Source organism: Lontra canadensis, unplaced genomic scaffold (assembly GCF_010015895.1).
Source record: "Lontra canadensis isolate GAN:19392208 unplaced genomic scaffold, GSC_riverotter_1.0 scaffold9, whole genome shotgun sequence".
NCBI classification, from domain to species: domain Eukaryota; kingdom Metazoa; phylum Chordata; class Mammalia; order Carnivora; family Mustelidae; genus Lontra; species Lontra canadensis.
The window spans coordinates 12449906-12468976 of record NW_022631003.1 but is presented as its reverse complement, the minus strand read 5'-3'; the positions used below and the strand labels follow the sequence as shown (position 1 = coordinate 12468976).

The following is a 19071-nucleotide window of genomic DNA, read 5'->3' as shown; positions in this document are numbered from 1 at the left end:
CTGGGTGCCCCTAAATGAGAGACATTCTTTAAAAGGAAGGGACGTAATTGCATATTTAAATGATACATCATTTATGTCTCTTTGGTTCACGATTGGGTTCATCTTAAAATAAGGGTATGCATGTAAGCTGATTTATCTCTCTCTTTTTTTTTTAAGATTTTGTTTATTTATTGGACAGACAGAGATCACAAGTAAGCAGAGAAGCAGGCAGAGAGAGGGGAGGAAGCAGGCTCCCTTGCTGAGCAGAGAGCCTGAAGTGGGGCTTGATCCCAGGACGCTGGGACCATGACCTGAGCCGAAGGCAGAGGCTTTAACCCACTGAGCCACCCAGGCGCCCCTAATTTATCTCTTTTTGAAAAAGAAAAATATTAATGGAAAATGAACAAGACATTTCCTAGATCTTAAAATAATCTAATATTTTTAGGTAATATTCTCATAAATAATTTTAAATAACTGAAGTATGTAGCAAAATAATCCAAAGGTATAAATAAAATCTATATAGTAAAATAACTATAAAGTAACTTCCTCCCAACCACTTTATGGTTATTCTCATTCCCCAGAGATGATAAAATATATAGCTATATAGTCTTCCATATCTTTCTCCTTCTCCATAATCTTACAAATATGTGTAAATAATGTAGATAATTCCGAGATACGATTTTGATTTTTTTTGTTTTTTATTTTTTGCATCATATTACATGCATTACTCTCCAACTTGGGAGGAGTGTTTTGTTTTTATTTATTAACTTTTTGAGAGAGAGATTGCATGGAGGAGTAGGGGCAGAGGGAGAAAGAGAATCTTTTTTTTTTTTTTTTTTTTTTTAATTTTATTTATTTATTTGACAGCCCGATGTGGGGCTCAATCCCAGGACCCTGAGATCATGACCTGAGCCGAAGGCAGAGGCTTAACCCACTCAGCCACCCAGGTGCCCCGAGAAAGAGAATCTTAAGTAGGTTCCATGCCCAGCGCAGAGCCCAAGCATGGAGCCAGACACAGGGCTCAGTTTCATAACCTTGAGATCATGACCTGAGCTGAAATCAGGAGTCAGACACTTAACTGAGCCACCCAGACACCCCAACTGTTTATTTTTTGTTTTTTGTTTTTTTTCTTTTAATGATACTTTCTCCAAGTTAGGGGATCTAGATTTAGAGTAACCTGACCTATTCTTTTTAATCATTCCTTTTTTGATGTATTTAGGTTGTTTCTAGCACTGCAGTGAACATTCTTATATACATATATGCTTATCTACTAGTCCTATTTTAGGATAAGTGTCCTAAAAGCAGGGTTGCTGAAATAAAGAGTAGATATATATTAAATTAATTACCAGGTTGTAGCATTTAATTCATACTCCCATAAGTAATTTATCAATGTGGCCATCTCCCTGCATTCTCACCAGTCCCAGATGTCACACTTTGAATTTTTTGCTAATGTATCAGATTAGGTGGGAAATAAGAACTTGCTGTTCTGCTCTTACTTCCCTGTCTATTCATAAGGCTGAGCAAGTTTTCCTGTGTTTATTGACCATTTGTGAATTTCCTATTCACATCTTTTACCTATTTTTCTGTTGAGTTTTATCTTTTCCTTTTTACTATATATGACTGTATAGTAAAGAAATTAATGCTTCTTCTGTCAAGTATTTCTTACCAGTCTGTTATTTTGTGGAGATTCCAGCTAATTAAAAATAAAACAAGTAAAGGAATAGATATACATATTAGAATTCGGAATTAGATATACATATTAGAAAGGGGGGAATATTTACATATGATGAAAGTGTAAATCTAGAAACTCAATTTACTAGAAACTCAGTTACTAGGATTCATTAAAGAATGAGAATTTTTAAGTACCTAAATTCAAGACAAAGTTACCCCCCAAAATCATAGCCTGTCTGTACTTTTCACAACTAATTAGAAAAGGATTTGGTGCTCGCCCAAAAAGTCCCATTAAATTATTGAACAAAACCATAAGATACATAGGAATAAAATTAACTAAGGGTTTGAGGACTTTCAAAAAGAAACTATAGAATCTTATTGGAAGATATGAGTATAAATAGATGTACCATGTTCTTGGATGGAGGATTTGACATAAATGTAAGCCATTCCAAAATTAGCATAGAAACTTAATCTTTGGGGGATTATTTCTTTTCTTTCTTCCTTTTTTTTTTTTTAAGATTTTTATTTACTTATCTGACCGGCAGAGATCACAAGTAAGCAGAGAGGCAGGCAGAGAGAGAGAGGTGGAAGCAGGCTTCCCGCTGAGCAGGGATCCTGATGTGGGGCTCGATCCCAGGACCCTAGGATCATGACCTGAGCTGAAAGCAGAGGCTTTAACCACTGAGCCACCCAGGTGCCCCTGGAGGATTATTTCTAAACAGAGGATTTTACAAATAGAAGAACAAGTGAGAATGGCAAGATGGCAAGAAAATTTGAAAAAGAATAATATACACTAGTTGCCTTACTTAGTAGTAAAACAAAATAATTGTACAACAAAACAATATGCACTTAACACAGGAATGAATAAATAGATCAGTGCAACGCAGACATCATTATTAGATCCAAATATGTATTAGCACTTATAGATGACACAGGTGATCTTTCATTTCAAAGGAAGAGGGATTTATTTACATACATGATATGGGCATGATTGACTTTCTGTCTGGAGGAAAACAGCTAAATCCCTACCTCATGCCACATTTTAAAATCAGTTCCAGATAGAGCAAAGATTTGAATGTAACCAAGAATGAATGCTGAAAGAAAAGTTAGATAGTGAAATAAAAAATTAAAATGTGTTTGACAAAAAAGAAATAAACGATTTGCTTCCAAACAGTGCAACAGAAGCTCACTTGTAGTTTTTTCTACTGTGTAATCACTATTTTGGTGGCTTCTGTTATGCATGGTGCCCTTTGCAGAAGAGAATACAAAGGAATGCTTTCAACAACTGCTGTTCGTTTTTGGAGAAATCTTATAGTTTGTTTTGCTTAGGTTACATGTGCCCTTCCTTTCTGGTTCACCATGGAGTGCCAAGAAAAACAATAGTAAAATATAAAAAATGAAAGTAATAATATTCAGAGATGAAATTGTTTTATCACAGTTCTCTGCTTTCAGCGATTGTTCAGCTTGAGTAAATTCCAAAGGCATTACTTTATCAAATTTGTTTTCATCTCCTAAGACCCCTCATGTGCAACTTTTCCTTTATATTGTTTCAAAAGTTGACATTTTGGCTTAGTAATGAATACATACTAAAGAATGACCACTGGGAGATTTATGGAAAATGTAAAAATTTTTTCAGAGAGTTTTGGAAGAGAATCAAGAACATTATCATATAGTTCAAAAGTTCCTTATCCTGGGAGACATTGATGGTAAGATACTACACTTTTGTTTTACTTTCTATGAGTTCTTTGTTTCCTTTCTTTCTTTTTAAGATTTTATTTATTTATTTGAGAGAGAGAGCATGAGAGGAGAGAGGTCAGCAGGAAAAGCAGACCCCCGCTGAGCAGGGAGCCCGTTAAAAAGTTATCAAAACAGTACACGACTCACCGCATCTTTTAATCTTTATATCAGCCTATTTGAATGCAGCTATTAATTGTTAGATAATAGAGCTTGAATTTAATCCTGGGTCTGTTTTATATAGGGGTTATTAACAATGAGGTAGTGATTTCATAGTACTATAGGGATACAGTAAATATCTTGAGTAATGTTTATTTCTATTCTTTTGGTCTTTATTCCTATTACTGAATTTTTGCTTTGATGGCTTGTAGGTTTGATGAATGAATTTAACAGATGGCTTTCCAAAAGCAGAAACAATCTACCTGGACACCTTCTCCGCTTCATGACTCACCTCATTTTGTTTTTCCACACTCTGGGACTACAGATCAAAGTAAATAAAAAATAACAATTGACTGTCCTTTGCAAGGGTGATGCTGTATGCCTCTCAACAGGAAAACATGCTCCTTTTTTGTGTGTTTTTTTCTAGAAATGGTGGTAAGGGTACAGAAGTCTTTTTTTTTTTAAGATTTTATTTATCTGAGAGACAAAGAGAGAGAGATGTGGGGAGAGGGGCCAGGGGAGTGGAATGAGGAGGGAGCCTGACATGAACCCCAGATATGAATCCCAGAACCCCAGGATAATGACCCTGACCTGAAGGCAGACCCTCAATCGACTGAGCCACCCAAGCACCCTGGCATAGAAGTCTTCTAGACAGTCTTGTATGGTCACTCAGTGATAACTCACTGTGGATGACCCTTTAGGGCTCTAGGCTATGGATGCAGAATACCAGTGGGGGTGTGTGTGTGGGGTGTGTGTGTGTGTGTGTGTGTGTGTTAAGTAATTTTTTAAAAAGATTTTATTAGCACATGTGAATGTGCTGAGGGAGGGACAGATGGACAAGCCGACTCGCCACTGAGCATGGAGCCCAATGTGGGGCTGGATCCCAGCACTTTGAGATTATGACAGGCTCTGAAGTCAGATGCTCATCCGGAGTGAGCAACCCATGTGCCTTATGTGGTTTTTGATAAATTTGTAATTTTATCCTCATCAGTACTCAGTTCTAAATCAACCCGCCAAGCTAACTGAACAAGACTACTTTTTCTATGTGAGGTTTCAAACCTTTGTTTTCTTTTTTCTATTTGTTTCTGATAGTAACATTTAGTACCTATAGAAGGCAGAATGATAAACAGTAGTTGAAAATTTGGGCTTTGGAGTAAGAATCCTGCGTTTGCATCCTTACTCAGCAGCTTCTAGTAGGTAATTCTGGGTAAAATAAAAACCTCTGTAGTTTTCTTAGTTTAGAAACTCTTAGTTTCTTCCTCTGTAAATTGTAAACAATGATAGTAACTACCCACAAAGAGTTATGGAAGGTTCATTTGGGCAGCATATAAACTTTGCTAAGCACTTAGCCTAGCATGTAGTCATTGCTCCATGGTAAATATTAAAATCATTCAATCACTTAATAGAATTTTTATTAGATACCTTGCTGGTACATATAAGCAATTGTGTTTATAATTGAATTATATCTTTTTTTCTATGAAGGAAGAAGTTTCCATTGAAATTTTAAAGACATACATACAGGTAAACTTTAAGAATCCACAATTTGATTTTGATTTTTTTTTTTTTTTTTTTTTTTTTTACTGTTTTGGTGGAAACAAAAATCAGAATGGTGATGTTTTGATGCTCAGTGGTGGGAAAGTCATCAGAATCTGTAAGAGATCTTTTAATTATCTTAAGTATATTTTATTTAGAATTTAAAATCATTCTATTCAGTAGCACAAATCCACATCTATATGAATCTCTCATTAATGCTTGAAATTTTGAAGTGAATTTTTTAAACACTGCTGATCCCAGAACCTGTTGTTATTATTGACATATTTTGATCTTTTTCTGTTTTTTTTAGCTTTTAATAAATGAGAAGCATACAAATCTCATAGCATTTTATACCTGTCATTTGCCTCAAGACCTAGCTGTAGCCCAGTATGCATTATTTTTGGAAGGTGTTACAGAATTTGAGCAGCGCCACCATTGCCTGGAACTGGCTAAAGAAGCAGGTAAAAATGGTTGAGAACTTTTTGTTGGGTTTCACAGGCAAGTTATCATTTTGGCATTAGTAACATTTTATCTTTCTAGTTTTAAATCTTCTCTTGAGAGAAAAAGAATGAAATTTTTGATGAAATTCTGTTTTAGGAATAAAATAACTTCTACTATAACTCATGTAGAATATCCCTGTTATGGCATTTTCTTTTACAATTTTATAATGTCTTTCATATTTTACATGTTATATTTTTATAGAATTTTAATTCCAGTTTACCAAATCATTGTGACTGTTTAGAGAATATTAGTGTAAACGATTAATTCATGTTTTTGTCTCTTAAAAAAATTCCTTAGATTTGGATATTGCAGCTATAACAAAGACTGTAGTCGAGAATATCCGAAAGAAAGATAATGGTGAATTCAGTCATCATGACATGGCCCCAGCCCTAGATACCAGCACTACTGAGGTAACATAGGGGCAGGGGAGTTGTGTGCGTAACTCCTAATCCCTCTTTGGTGGCTCTTTGGTGAACTTCCTCCTTAACATACTCTGCCTCCTTTCTTTAAGAATTTTTCTTTGTCAGCCAAAACCTTTTAAATTTTAAAAATTGGCAACAGACTTAAGGTCTTATGTAAGGGATTTAAGTTATTTGCAGTAGTATTGTGTTAAAGGAAGCTTCTTTAACAGAAAAAAAGTGAGCTTTGGATTTTTGCTTATTGGATTATTCTAGACACTTGATCAATCTCTAACTCTTTAAGTAGTTTACTTACCCTATTTTCAGAAAAAAAAAACAAAAACAAAAACCATTTTAGAGTAGCCGCTAAGGAATCACCTGGTTAAGTTGGTGGGACATAGAATACTTAATTCCAGACTCATACTCCAAGAAGTTTTTTTGTAATTTTTCCAGGTTTGTTTGTTTTTGTTTTTTTTTTTTAAGATTTTATTTATTTATTTATTTATTTATTTGTCAGAGAGAGGAAGAGAGAGAGCAAACTCACAAGCAAAGGGAGCAGCAGGCTCCCCACTGAGCAAGGAACCCAATGTGGGACTCGATCTTAAAACCCTGGGATCATGACCTGAGCCAAAGGCAGACGCTTAACTGACTGAGCCCCTAGGCATCCCTTTTTTGTAATTTGAGTTATTAAGTGTGAGAAGAAACTAAGGAAAGCTAGATTCTTTCATAATTTCATATAACTTGAGGGAAAATCATGTTTACTAGATGTAAGTTAATTCTACTAACTAGAATATATTAGAAAAAGGTACAATCAATGTTTCTTTTTTTCCAATTAAATGAATAGGAGGACCGTTTAAAAATTGACGTAATTGACTGGTTGGTATTTGACCCAGCACAGAGGGCGGAAGCACTTAAACAAGGCAATGCGATAATGAGAAAATTCTTGGGTATGCTTTATTTTAATATTCTCTTCTCAGGCTTTTGTTCAAACTTATATATTCTTAAATTTTTGTTTTGTTGTGTTTTTTGTTTTTGTTTTTGTTTTTCTAATCCTTCCAATGTGGGAGGCAGGTGACAAAACAGCCATTCTTATATATCAAGTCTAGTATAATGAAACAAAACATTTAACATTATCATTGTCCTAATCAGTGTTTCATATAATCTCAAGGCTTTGAACAATGTAATTGCCTTAAGACACAAAAGTTGGTAAAAGCAACTGCATTAAGTGAATCCTTTTGTGACTTGACCCCTGAAATAAGGAAAAAGCCTGGCTATTAAGTACAAAGAATCACCCAAACCTTTAATAAAACTACTTTGGGACTCAAGATGCTTACAGCTGACTGTAAAAGTTGCAAACCAATTAATTTGACTCCTTTAGAAACCACCATACAGCAATTCACATATATTGAAAAATTGTGCATCTTTTTCACAGCATCAAAAAAGCATGAAGCTGCAAAAGAAGTATTTGTGAAAATTCCTCAGGATTCTATAGCAGAAATCTATAATCAGTGGGAGGAACAAGGAATGGAAAGTCCACTTCCGGCCGAAGATGATAATGCTATCAGAGAACATTTGTGCATTAGAGCTTATTTGGTGAGCCTATAAAGAAAATCACAAATGTGTCTACCTTCATGATTTTTCTGATTCACTCTCAGACTTTGAACTGTTCATCCAGTAGTGGTGACTGACTTTTTATCTTCTCTCTCTTGTGACTGTGGTACTGACTGATCCACAGGAGCATTGAGATCATGGTCTGACCTTCATCAGCATAAGCTTCTAATTCATGCTAACCGACCAAGAACTTCATATCGTAGAGTGTGTGATGTCTGAAACTTAGTGTCCTTGCAAGTCTTTGAATGCTTGCATCAACTTTAGTGTTTCTTTGGGGGTGAGGGGTCAATAACGGAGAAGGGCGAGATAATTAAATTTGTTATACCTAAAATAACAACATACTCATTTAAAATGCTTTCAACAAAAAATGAAGTGATTACATCAGGCTAGGTTCCAGAGGACATCTGTGGATAGCAGTCTATCCTTGCCCTGTAGAAGCTAATGGGCTAGTGAAGAAGACAGACAAGTAAACATCACAAAGTGGTAAATGTCAAGATATGTATATGACCGGAGTGCTTGACATAGGACTAGGTGCCAGAAAACACAATATACGTGTACCTTGCTGGTGTTCACCATTTGACAAAATATTTATTCACAATGTTTTTTTGTGTGCAAAAAATAAATGTACAGTTCTGTTTCCTGATGTTGCAAAATTACTTCTAAGAACCAGATTTTAAAAGCTCTGTAGAACATACAGAAAACTTGTGTTTGTTTCGTATTTTTCTATTTTATTTTACATCTTAGGAAGCCAATGAAACCTTTAACGAGTGGTTTAAGCATATGAATTCAGCTCCACAGAAACCTACTTTGATACCTCAAGCAACTTTTACTGAGAAAGTGGCTCATGAACACAAAGAAAAGAAATATGAAGTAAGTTGGATTTAGTTAAGACCTATCTCTTGCACTTTAAAAATACAGATCACATTTTTTTTTCAGATTTTTTTTTCTAATTTTGATTCCAGTATGTTAACATACAGTGTTCTATTAGTTTCAGGTGTCCAAAATAGTGATTCAACACATCCATACATCCCCTAGTGCTCATCACAAGTGCACTCCTTAATCCCCATTACCTATTTCACCCATCCCCCAACCACCTCCCCTCATATATGGACAGACACTTGGACTGCTTCCATAACTTGGCTATTGTAAAGAATGCAGTATACATAGGGGCACGTGTATCCCTTTGAATTAGTGTTTTTATATTTTTTAGGTAAACTCCCAGTAGTGCCCATTGCTGGTCATAGGGTAGTTCTATTTTCAACTTTTTGAGGAACCTCCATACTGTTTTCCACAGTGTCTGTACCAGTTGCATTCCCACCAACAGTGCACAAGGGTTCCTTTCTCTCTATATCGTCACCAATATTTGTTGTTTCTTATGTTTTTGATTTTAGCCATTCTGCCAGGTGAGAGGTGATACCTCGTTGTGGTTTTGATTTGCATTTCCCTGATCATGAGTGATGTTGACCATCTTTCCTGTGTCTGTTGGCCATCTGTATGTCTTCTTTGAAAAAATGTCTTTTCAGGTCTTCTGAATATTTTTTAACTGGTTTATTTCATTTTTTTGGTGTTGAGTTGCAGAAATCCTTTATATATTTTGGATACTAGCCTTCATTGGATATGTTATTTGCAAATATCTTTTTCCATTAGTGGGTTACCCTTTAGTTTTGTTGATTATTTCCTTTGTTGTGCAGGTTTTTATTTTGCTATAGTCCCAGTAGTTTGTTTTTGCTTTTGTTTCCCTCGCTTCAGGAGACATATCTAGAAAAGTGTTGCTATGGTCAATTTTAGAGATCTTTGCTGCCTGTACTCTCTTCTAGGATTTTTTTTTTTTTTAAGATTTATTTATTTTATTTGAGAGAGAGAGCGAGAATGAGAGCGAGTGCAAGTGGAGGGAGGGTAAAAGGAGAAAATCTTAAGCAGACTCCCCACTGAGTGCAGAGCCTGTTGCTTTGAGGGCTTTATCCCATGACCCATGAGATCATGACCTGAGCTGAGACCAAGAATTGGATGCCTACAAGTTGAGCCACCCTGATGCTGCTCTCTTTAGCATTTTTATGGTTTCAGGTTTCCCATTTAGGTCTTTAATTCATTTTGAATTTGTTTTTGTGTTTGGTGTAAGGAAGGGGTCCAGTTACATTCTTTTGGATGTAGCTATCCAATTTTCCAAACATCATTTGTTAAAGAAACTATCTTTTTCCCATTGGACTATCTTTCCTGATTTGTGGAAGATTAATTGACCATATAACTGTGAGTTGATCAGGTCATATTTAAAGAGGTAATTTCTTCAGCAGTTCTATTCTTACTATAACAGGTGATCTTTCTATTAATGCTATTTGAAAAAAAGACACCTGTTAGTTTTCTGCAGGTTATTAACCAAACATGAAAATTACCCTCCGGTGACATTAATGTTCATTTATGAAGTTAACATTTTAGTGTTTTATTTCACTGCAGTCTGTTGATTATTTTTGTATTTGGCTGACTAAAGTTAACTTTATTTTTTTTAAGTTTTATTTATTTAAGTAATCTCTGTACTCATGTGGGGCTTGAACTCATGACCCAGAAATCAAGAGTTGCATGCTCCTCAATAAAGTGAACTCTTTAGAATGATGTTCCATGTAAATATTCCTGTATGTACTTTTATAAATACATTATTTATTGGTTTTAGTCTGTTAATATGTCTTGTGTTTGTTTTGCAGATGGATTATGTTATTTGGAAAGGACATTTGGATGCCCTGACTGCTGATGTGAAGGAGAAAATGTACAATGTCTTGTTGTTTGTTGATGGAGGGTGGATGGTAGATGTTAGAGAGGTAAGCTCTGTACATTGTATACAGCTAGAAAGGAAAAGTCTATTTTCAAAGGTTCTTTCTCTAAATAGAAGCACCTATGGATCTTATATATCCTTTGTTCTTGTAACTGAACATCCCGTAATTTAAACCTAGACTGAAAATACTAACTAGGGAATAGAAATCTTGGACTATTGGGTAAACTATTTCTTCAGATTTAATGTGTTCATTCAAGATACTAAAATGTAATTTTTAAAAATTCTGGATCTAAAAATTTAATTGTATTTGCATTCAACTCAATTTAAGGATACAAAGATAAGTCTAGTAGCCATGACCCTCACCTCTGAGCTATGCATTTAAATGACCTTGGCGGGGGCGGCTTTTTTAAAATGCTGGGCTCCACTCTCAGAGATTCTGATTTAATTGATCTGTGGTAGGGCTGGATTTTTTGGTTTTTGTTTTTTTTTAATCTGCTGGAGAGCTTCAAGGTATATCCTGGGTTGAGACTAGTTACAAAAGTACCTAATACCATAAGAAAAGCACAGATTAAGTATTTAGTGAGTTCAGGAAAAGAAAAGGTTGGTTTTACCTGGAAGAGGTCTAGACAGGGTACTTGAAAGGTATAGTATTTGATTCCTAAAGAATGATGTCGAAGCTGAGTGAGTAGAGGGGAAAGGAAGGATACTGAAGGTAACTATCATGTGAGTGAAAAGATACAGAGGTCTGATCCTGTGGTTTAACAGAAACCTTGAGTAATCAGCTTTGCCTCTGCAGACCTCATGATCTGTTAAAGGGGAACTGTAAATGCTGGATTCTTAAATATATGGTGCAGTATTTTGAACAGAGAACCTAGCATGCCCTTTCCCCATGATAGCTATACCGATGGCTTTCCTACTTCCTTCAGTAGTATGCCCAGTGTTCTCTCTCTTTAGAGACCCTCCCCGTCACCCAGCCGCAGCCACCCTGTATCACTTTCTTATTATTATTATCTTGCATTGGTTTTCCTTGTGGCAGTTACATATAATGTATAATGTATATTATTTGCTTGTTGTGGGTCTACCTCCATTAAGATGTAGACTTCATGAAGGCAGCAACATTGTTTTCTTCATTTCTCTGAGTTTGGCACTTAAGTTAATGCCTGGAACATAAGAGGCTTTCAGAAAATGTTTGGTACATTTAGTAAATGACTGGGGTGAACGCACTGTCTTCATATTAGAGATACCTGTAATGTCAGTGCAGTTCAACTCCTGTGGGCAACACATACCGGTTAATGAATTTTTCTCACATGTAAGGCACTACTATGTGTCCCTAATGGAAAGAATGTTTTAATTTTATACATTTACAGGATTTTTCAAAGTTTTTGTTCATTCGAATGACAAAAACAGCTTAGGTTGTGGAGAGCAATTGATTTTCTTTTCCTTGTGGCAAATTGCTGGCCCATCAGGCATAATTCAGGACAGTTGGTAGCCTTCAGTCTGCTGGTGTGGGAAGCCATTTGAGTTAGCAGAACAGATTACCGGTAACACCCCTTTGATATTTGGCCAGCAACAAGACCTAGAAGAAGCAGAGGCCACCCTGTGAGATCAGATTATTAATAGACCTACTGCTACTTTCAGGTGATAAGGAGTGTGAGAGCCAGGGCTGCTTTGCCTCCCTAGCAAGGGGGCGAAAGACGCCATTGGAGTACAAATGGAGTGACTCAGAGGAAGCAGTGCTCACATTCTTAACAGGTTCTGGGTGGAAACAACTAATGTGAATTATGAGTAAGACCTTTGGTTTTAAATCCCCCTCTGAAGGTAGTGAGTGCATATTTGAGAAATAAAAGTGCTTTTCCCTTTCAAAGTTAAGAAAACACAACACATGCATGCATTTTAATATTTACTGTTAATATATTTATATCTCAAAACAAGACTGAACGATTGATAGTAATTTTTCCTATGTGTGGAAAACTGACCTAGATCAGCCTAAATTAGTACAATCACTCCTTGGTCGAATTACCACATGCATTTTGTTGCTTCATGCTCCACTTACATCTGCTTTTGAAAAATGCTTTAGCAGCTGAACATAGTCTGTCCCATGAAGATACTTACACTGATTAATATAAGTTGTCATAAACAACAAAAAATTCCAGACTTCTAAGAAGGTACTGCTTTTTAAAAAATTTATTAGGTGGGTGCCTGGGTGGCTCAGTGGTTAAAGCCTCTGCCTTTGGCTCAGGTCATGATCCCAGGGTCCTGGGATCAAGCCCCACATCGGGCTCTCTGCTCAGCAGGGTGCCTGCCTCCTCCTCCCTTTCTCTCTCTGCCTGCCTCTCTGCCTACTTGTGATCTGTCAAATAAATAAAAATCTTTAAAAAAAAAATCAGAAAATATTAAAAAAGAAATTTATTAGGTATTTTATTAGGCTTTTCTAAAGACCAGGTATTCACCTTGTCTTGTTCTCTGTTTTGTCTTATGCTATGAACTCTATGGATTTCCTTTCTGTTTTTAAGATTATCTCACAAAGGTTAAGGTTAGGTACTTTTTAAATTATTTTAATGAGTTTTAGATTTCAAATTTGTTGCATGAAAACATTTTGGGAACATTTCTGTACTCTTACTACTGCCCACATAATTGTTTAGAAAGTCCCATATGTACTAATGTTTGCTAAACTAATGTTTAGCTAATGCTAATTGTTTTATCCACATTGTTTTTCTCATATATCTGTTAGTTCTGTCTCATTAATTATATTATTCAAATCTATAGGGTCTTTTAATTTTTCTATTTTTGAAAAGTTATACAAAGGAATCATAAATTCACTTTGCTTAAAAAGAGTTTGTGGTGACATTGTCCCTCCCTGTGTGCCTGTCCCCTTCTCATGACCCTTCTCCCCAGCAGCAGTCACCGCCGTCAGTTTATGTCCTCTCACATGTATTTCCATCTGTACACATCAAGGGAAACGGTGCTGCTTTTCTCTCCCAGTTTTGTTCCAGTGGTATTTAGTCTCTCTTACTGCTTTAAGCATGTTTTTATTCAAGACATAATAAATATTAGAAATACAAATTTAAAAAAAAGAAAAATATAAATTCAGAAGCATTTTGTTTTTGTTATCAGACCAGGACTCCTCCGTATTAGGTTTTGTTTGCCTTCATGCTGTTTTACCAAAAATTGTGTGTCTGTCATGATTAAAATCCTGCCTTGTTTTATTTTTAATGGGCATCATGAGCTTTAGAGAAACCCCATTAGCTTCTACCTGTTGCATTTTGGTTTTGATTCAATACTTGGTTTTTTTTATAACAGTATTTACCTTAAACTTGTTAAAATGACAACTTGATGTCCGACTATAGGATGCTGAAGAAGACCATGAAAGGACACACCAAATGGTTTCATTGAGAAAGCTTTGTCTGCCGATGTTGTGTTTTCTGCTTCATACCATATTGCATAGTACTGGTCAGTATCAGGAATGCTTGCAGTTAGCAGATATGGTCTCCTCTGAGCGCCACAAACTGTATCTGGTAAGTTCTAGAGCATTTACAGTTTTAAATTTTACTGATTTGATAAGCTCTGTAATAATATTTGATTTTGTGAGATGTGTTTACATTTTTGAGATGTTCTTAGGTTTTCTTAAAGTAATGGTCCACTTCTAATGTTTGTTCTTTTTTTTGAAAATACATACATATTCATAAACACTTAGAAGTAAATAGACTGGCTCAAAGAAATAGCTTTGAAGTTGTTGGACCACACCAACATAGTGGCCCCTGGCTATATAAATCTTAAAGAGGAATTTCTTCTTATGTTAAGCTAATCGGGTTGATGAAATGACCATAAATTCATATATTCTTCCTTGCTCTCATTCTTAACTTTTTTTTTCTTTTCTTAAAATCAGGTATTTTCTAAGGAAGAACTAAGGAAATTGTTGCAGAAGTTAAGAGAGTCCTCTCTAATGCTCCTAGACCAGGGACTTGATCCATTAGGATATGAAATTCAGTCATAATTCATCCACTCTGCTAATTTCTCTGATAAATGGAGTTTCTTGTAAAATACACATATTTGTAATTACTGGGTTTTTTCTTTTGCATTGTCATGGGAAAAATGAAAATTTACACATTTGCATTTTATATTTTTCAGAATATTATGATGATACTTTGAGAATTTAATGTATTATATGACTATTTCCCTGTGTTTATTAATAAAATTATATAAAAATTAAAAGTTTCTGTTCTTACAAGTTCCAGAATTACCTCTTATGTAATAAGAAATTAAGTTTCCTGTTATCCTACTTTTCTCCTGTGAGCATAAATATGCTGATATCTTAAAATTATAAAGAGGATGAGAAGTAGATTCATTTCTAAATCAGGTATGTAATTTCTTATAAAATTTAGTGGGTTTTTTTGGGGGGGTAAAGATTTTATTTATTTATTTGACAGAGAGACACTGAGAGAGGGAACAGAAGCAGAGGGAGTGGGAGAGGGAGAAGCAAGCTTCCTGCTGAGCAGGGAGCCTGATGGCTCGATCCCAGGGCCATGGGATTATGACCTGAGCAGAAGCTTAATGACTGAGCCACCCAGGCGCCTCATAAATTTAGTGTTTTTTAAATACTACAGTTAAGATGAATATAGCAAGAGTTTTGTCTAATATTATGCTTTTGTTTTCTTTATTTTGGAAACATTTCTTTTTTATTAACTCTCATTCAATAAACTGGCTACTAATTAAGTTAGATCTTAGGAAGTCTTATCATAGTATCTGGTACACAGTAGACACTGACTAAGCTGGAAAATACAAAAATGAGTGGAATCTACTCCAGCCCTTCTAGTAGGGGAAATATAACAAAAACCTTTTTTAAATGCCGTTAAAAAAATGCAAGTAATCTGCGCAGTAAGACACTGTCACCAGCTAAGAGGGCTCTGAGGAAGTAGCATTAGAGCTGCTGTTTGAGTAATGCACTGAATTTGCAAGGGCAAAGATAAAGCACAAGAAGAGTGAGGGACTGCACATTGGGAAATCAGTATGAGCAAGGCCCAGAAATGGTAATGCATAGCGTATTTATGAATCAGCAAGAATTTTCTTTCTTTCTTTTTTTTTTTTTTAGAGAGAGATTGCATACAAGAATGGGGAGGAAGGAGGGGGGAGAGAGAATCTCCAGCAGTCTCCAGGCCTAGTGAAGAGCCCAGTGCAGAGCTCGATCTCATGACCTGAGCCAAAATCCAGAATTGGATATATAAGTGACTAAGCCATCCAGGTGCCCACACCTGAGCAATTTCTTTTTTTTTTTTTTTTTTTAAGATTTTATTTATTTATTTGACCGACAGGGAGAGAGGGAATACAAGCAGAAGAAGCAGGAGAGGGAGAAGCAGGCTTCCCGTGGAGCTGGGAACCTGATGCAGGCCTTGATTCCAGGACGCTGGAATCATGACCTGAGCTGAAGGCAGATGCTTAATGACTGAGCCACCCAGGCATCCCACACCTGAGCAATTTCTTAAAGATGTATTTATAGATGCCACCCTAGAGACGTCTGGCTAGGAGGCCTGGTATAGGGTCCTGGAAGTTGTATATTTAAGTATAATATGCCATAGGTGATTTTAATTAGCTTGGGGTATTCTGGCTTAAATCGGAGATGGATATTGTACCGAACTCAGCGGGAGTTGATCATGATACGCTGTTTGCATCAGGCCTGGAGAGATGTAGAGGCAGTGGACTCCGCCTCAAGTTCTTATGCTAGCAAGAACGATCCAGAGGAAATACTTACTTTCCAAAACCTCTTTAGTTTTTATACATTAAAAAAAGAGGTGGAGCAGTATGAACTGACTTGGAAGTCTAAATCTTAACAAAATACATATAAGATTTGTATGCTGAAAATACAAAATACTGATAAACCAAAGAAGAGCAAAATAAATGGGAGAGACACACCATATTCATTAAATGGAAGACTCAACATAGTAAAGATGCCAAATTGATAAACAGGTTTAACACAATTCTAACCAATAGTTCAGCAAGAAAATAGATTATATATTACTTGGTATGACTGAATTAATCTTCTTAGGTGTGATAATTGTATGTCACAGATATGAGAGTGTCTTTATTCTTCAGAGATACACCCTGATGGACGCCTGGGTGACTCAGTCGTTAAATGTCTGCCTTTAGCTCGGGTCATGATCCCAGTGTCCTGGGATTGAGTCCCCACATCAGGCTCCCTGCTAACTGGAAACCTGCTTCTCCTTCTGCCTGCTGCTAGTCCCCCTGCTTGTTCTCTCTCTCTCTCTCTCTCCGGCAAATAAAATCTTTAAAAAGAATAAGAGATACACACTGAAATATTTAGAGATGAAAGGCCATGAAGTCTGCACTTTAAAACAGTTTAGCTTTGGGGCACCTGGCTGGCTGGCTAGACATGGATAGAGCATGTGACTCTTGATCTTGGGGTGGTGAGTTCTAGCCCCCTGTTGGGTATAGACATCACTTAAAAAATAAAAATTTAGGGCGCCTGGGTGGCTCAGTGGGTTAAGCCTCTGCCTTTGGCTCAGGTCATGATCTCAGGGATCTGGGATCGAGCCCCACATCGGGCTCTCTGCTCAGCGGGGGGCCTGCTTCCCCTTCTCTCTCTGCCTGCCTCTCTGCCTACTTGAGATCTCTCTCTCTGCCAAATAAATAAAAATAAAATATTTTAAAAAATAAAAATTTAAAAATAGAAAGGTTTAGCTTTAAAAGTCTACACAGATAAATATGTCAAAATATTAAATACAGAATCTATGTGAAGGGCACAGTCATGTTTATTAATCTCTAAACTCTTCTGTAGATTTAAAAATCTTCAAAATAAAAGATTTGAGTGGAGTTAAATAGTGACAGAACAACTAAATATCCGTATGGAAAAGAAATGAATCATGGCCCCCACTTTATACTATTCATGAAAATTAAGTAGAAGTGGATTATAAGCCTCATTATAAAAGCTAAAACTAAAGCTTTGAAGAAAAAGAATAAAGTCGGCAAAGATTTCCTATACAAGAAAAAAAAGATTTTTCCTGTTGACAGAAAGCAATAAGCATAAAGGAAATATTGATTACTTCACTGAAATATAAAACTGCTCATCAAAGACACCATTATGAAAATAAATAGGGTAGACACAGACTGGGAGAAAATATTTGCAAAAATATATCTGACCAAAAAAACCTTCCTACTTAGACTAAGAATTCTTTCAATTCAATAATAAAGCAAAAAGTGGCACACAAAAAAAAAATTCGTAAAGGAAAGGAATATGCATAATCAGAAAACCCATGAAAAAGTACTCAAATCATGGGAAATGCAAAGGAAACTACAAGGAGAGAAAACTACATAGCCATCAAAATGGCTAAAAAAACTGACAACACCAAATTGTGGAGCAACTGTGACTGATACATTGCTGGGGAAATATAAAATGGTACACTCTTTGGGAAAAGTTTTGACTTTTTTATAATCACCTATCCTTTCACCTAGAAATTTCACTCATATATTTACTCAAGAGAAATGAAAGTAAATTCCACAGAACAGTTGTGCAAATGTATTCATAGCAGCATTATTTATAATAGCCCAAAACTGGAAATGACCCAAATGACCATCAGTAGGATGACTAAACAAGCTGCAGTATGTTCATTCAAAACACTACTCAGCAATATAAAAAGGAAAGAACCGTTCTACCCAGCAAAAGAACCTAGACACCAGAAGTACATACTGTACGATCCATTTACATGAAGTTCTAGAACAGTCAAAACCATGGCTAAGAAAAAATGAAAAAAGTGATTTCCTCTTGGGCATGGGGGGTGGGGATTTTCTAGGGCGTTTTGTGAGGTGATCGAAGTATACGGTATCTTAACTGGTGTGGGTTACACAGGTGCCTCCATTTATAAAAAAAATGTACACTTTAGATTATTGCATTTGAGTGAATATAAATTTACTTTGGAGATATCAAATGGAGGGGTGAGGAGTAGGTACACATGAAAATGGCAGCTGGTGAAACCAGGTGATGGGTATTTTAACTTTGTACAAGTTTGAAATTTTCCAAAATAAAAAGGAGGGGAAGTGGGCCAGGAACCAGAGAAATCTGGGTTGGAATCTTACACCTCCAGCTGCAACGTAACAGCCATTAACCTCTATTTTCAACATTTGTAAATGAGAATAAGGATTATAATCACATTTCAGGACAAGTAAAGATTAGGACTACTGTGCTTTGTGAAGAAGGTCGAGAAAGCTGCTTAACCATTAAATCAGTTTGGAGAAGGGCAGTTTCCAGAACAGTAGAAACCTGTATTAAATGGCAAATATGGGGTTAGACTCAGTAATCCTAACCCAACAGGCATTTGAATTCCACTTGATACTGTTACATTTTAACCCAACTTTCAGAATTCATATTGTAACTGTTTTCAAATATGGCAAGATAAGTAAATGAATGGTGAAAAGATTATTATCCATGCTAAAATTAACAGTCCAAATCTATAAGCACAAGGGGACAATTGAGCCACGGCCCTTAATTGGTGAGTAGGTGAGGGTAAACATTGTAAATAACTGATTAGAGGGTTCTGTGGATCTAAACTGGAAGGGAGAATGGCAATATAAACAGTGGGAAGTGGTGTGGTAAGAATCCATAGAATTTGGTGGCATGATAGGAAGCAAAGCTTATCAGGAAGACCATGTTAGGAAAATTAGACTTTAGACCTTGCCTAATTCTCATTCTTGTATCTTGAAGATTGATTTCCT

The 19071-nt window shown here is 36.0% G+C and overlaps 1 protein-coding gene across 5 annotated transcripts in view; it reads left to right on the top strand.

Annotated features, from left to right (window-relative positions):
* The window catches only part of NUP107 (nucleoporin 107), a 48145-nt gene extending 33596 nt beyond the window's left edge, over positions 1-14549 (top strand). For 3 of the 5 annotated variants that reach the window (XM_032854865.1, XM_032854861.1, XM_032854866.1), the window contains 11 exons: positions 3287-3356; positions 3756-3874; positions 5026-5064; positions 5387-5537; positions 5875-5987; positions 6820-6922; positions 7408-7568; positions 8331-8456; positions 10283-10396; positions 13698-13865; positions 14237-14549. In XM_032854865.1, the coding sequence (XP_032710756.1) occupies positions 3287-3356; positions 3756-3874; positions 5026-5064; positions 5387-5537; positions 5875-5987; positions 6820-6922; positions 7408-7568; positions 8331-8456; positions 10283-10396; positions 13698-13865; positions 14237-14344 (1272 nt within the window). In that variant the 3' untranslated portion in view covers positions 14345-14549. The remainder of the gene's footprint in view (positions 1-3286; positions 3357-3755; positions 3875-5025; positions 5065-5386; positions 5538-5874; positions 5988-6819; positions 6923-7407; positions 7569-8330; positions 8457-10282; positions 10397-13697; positions 13866-14236) is intronic. The other 2 variants (XM_032854862.1, XM_032854863.1) reach the window with 1 other exon arrangement.
* Positions 14550-19071: the final 4522 nt, after the last annotated feature.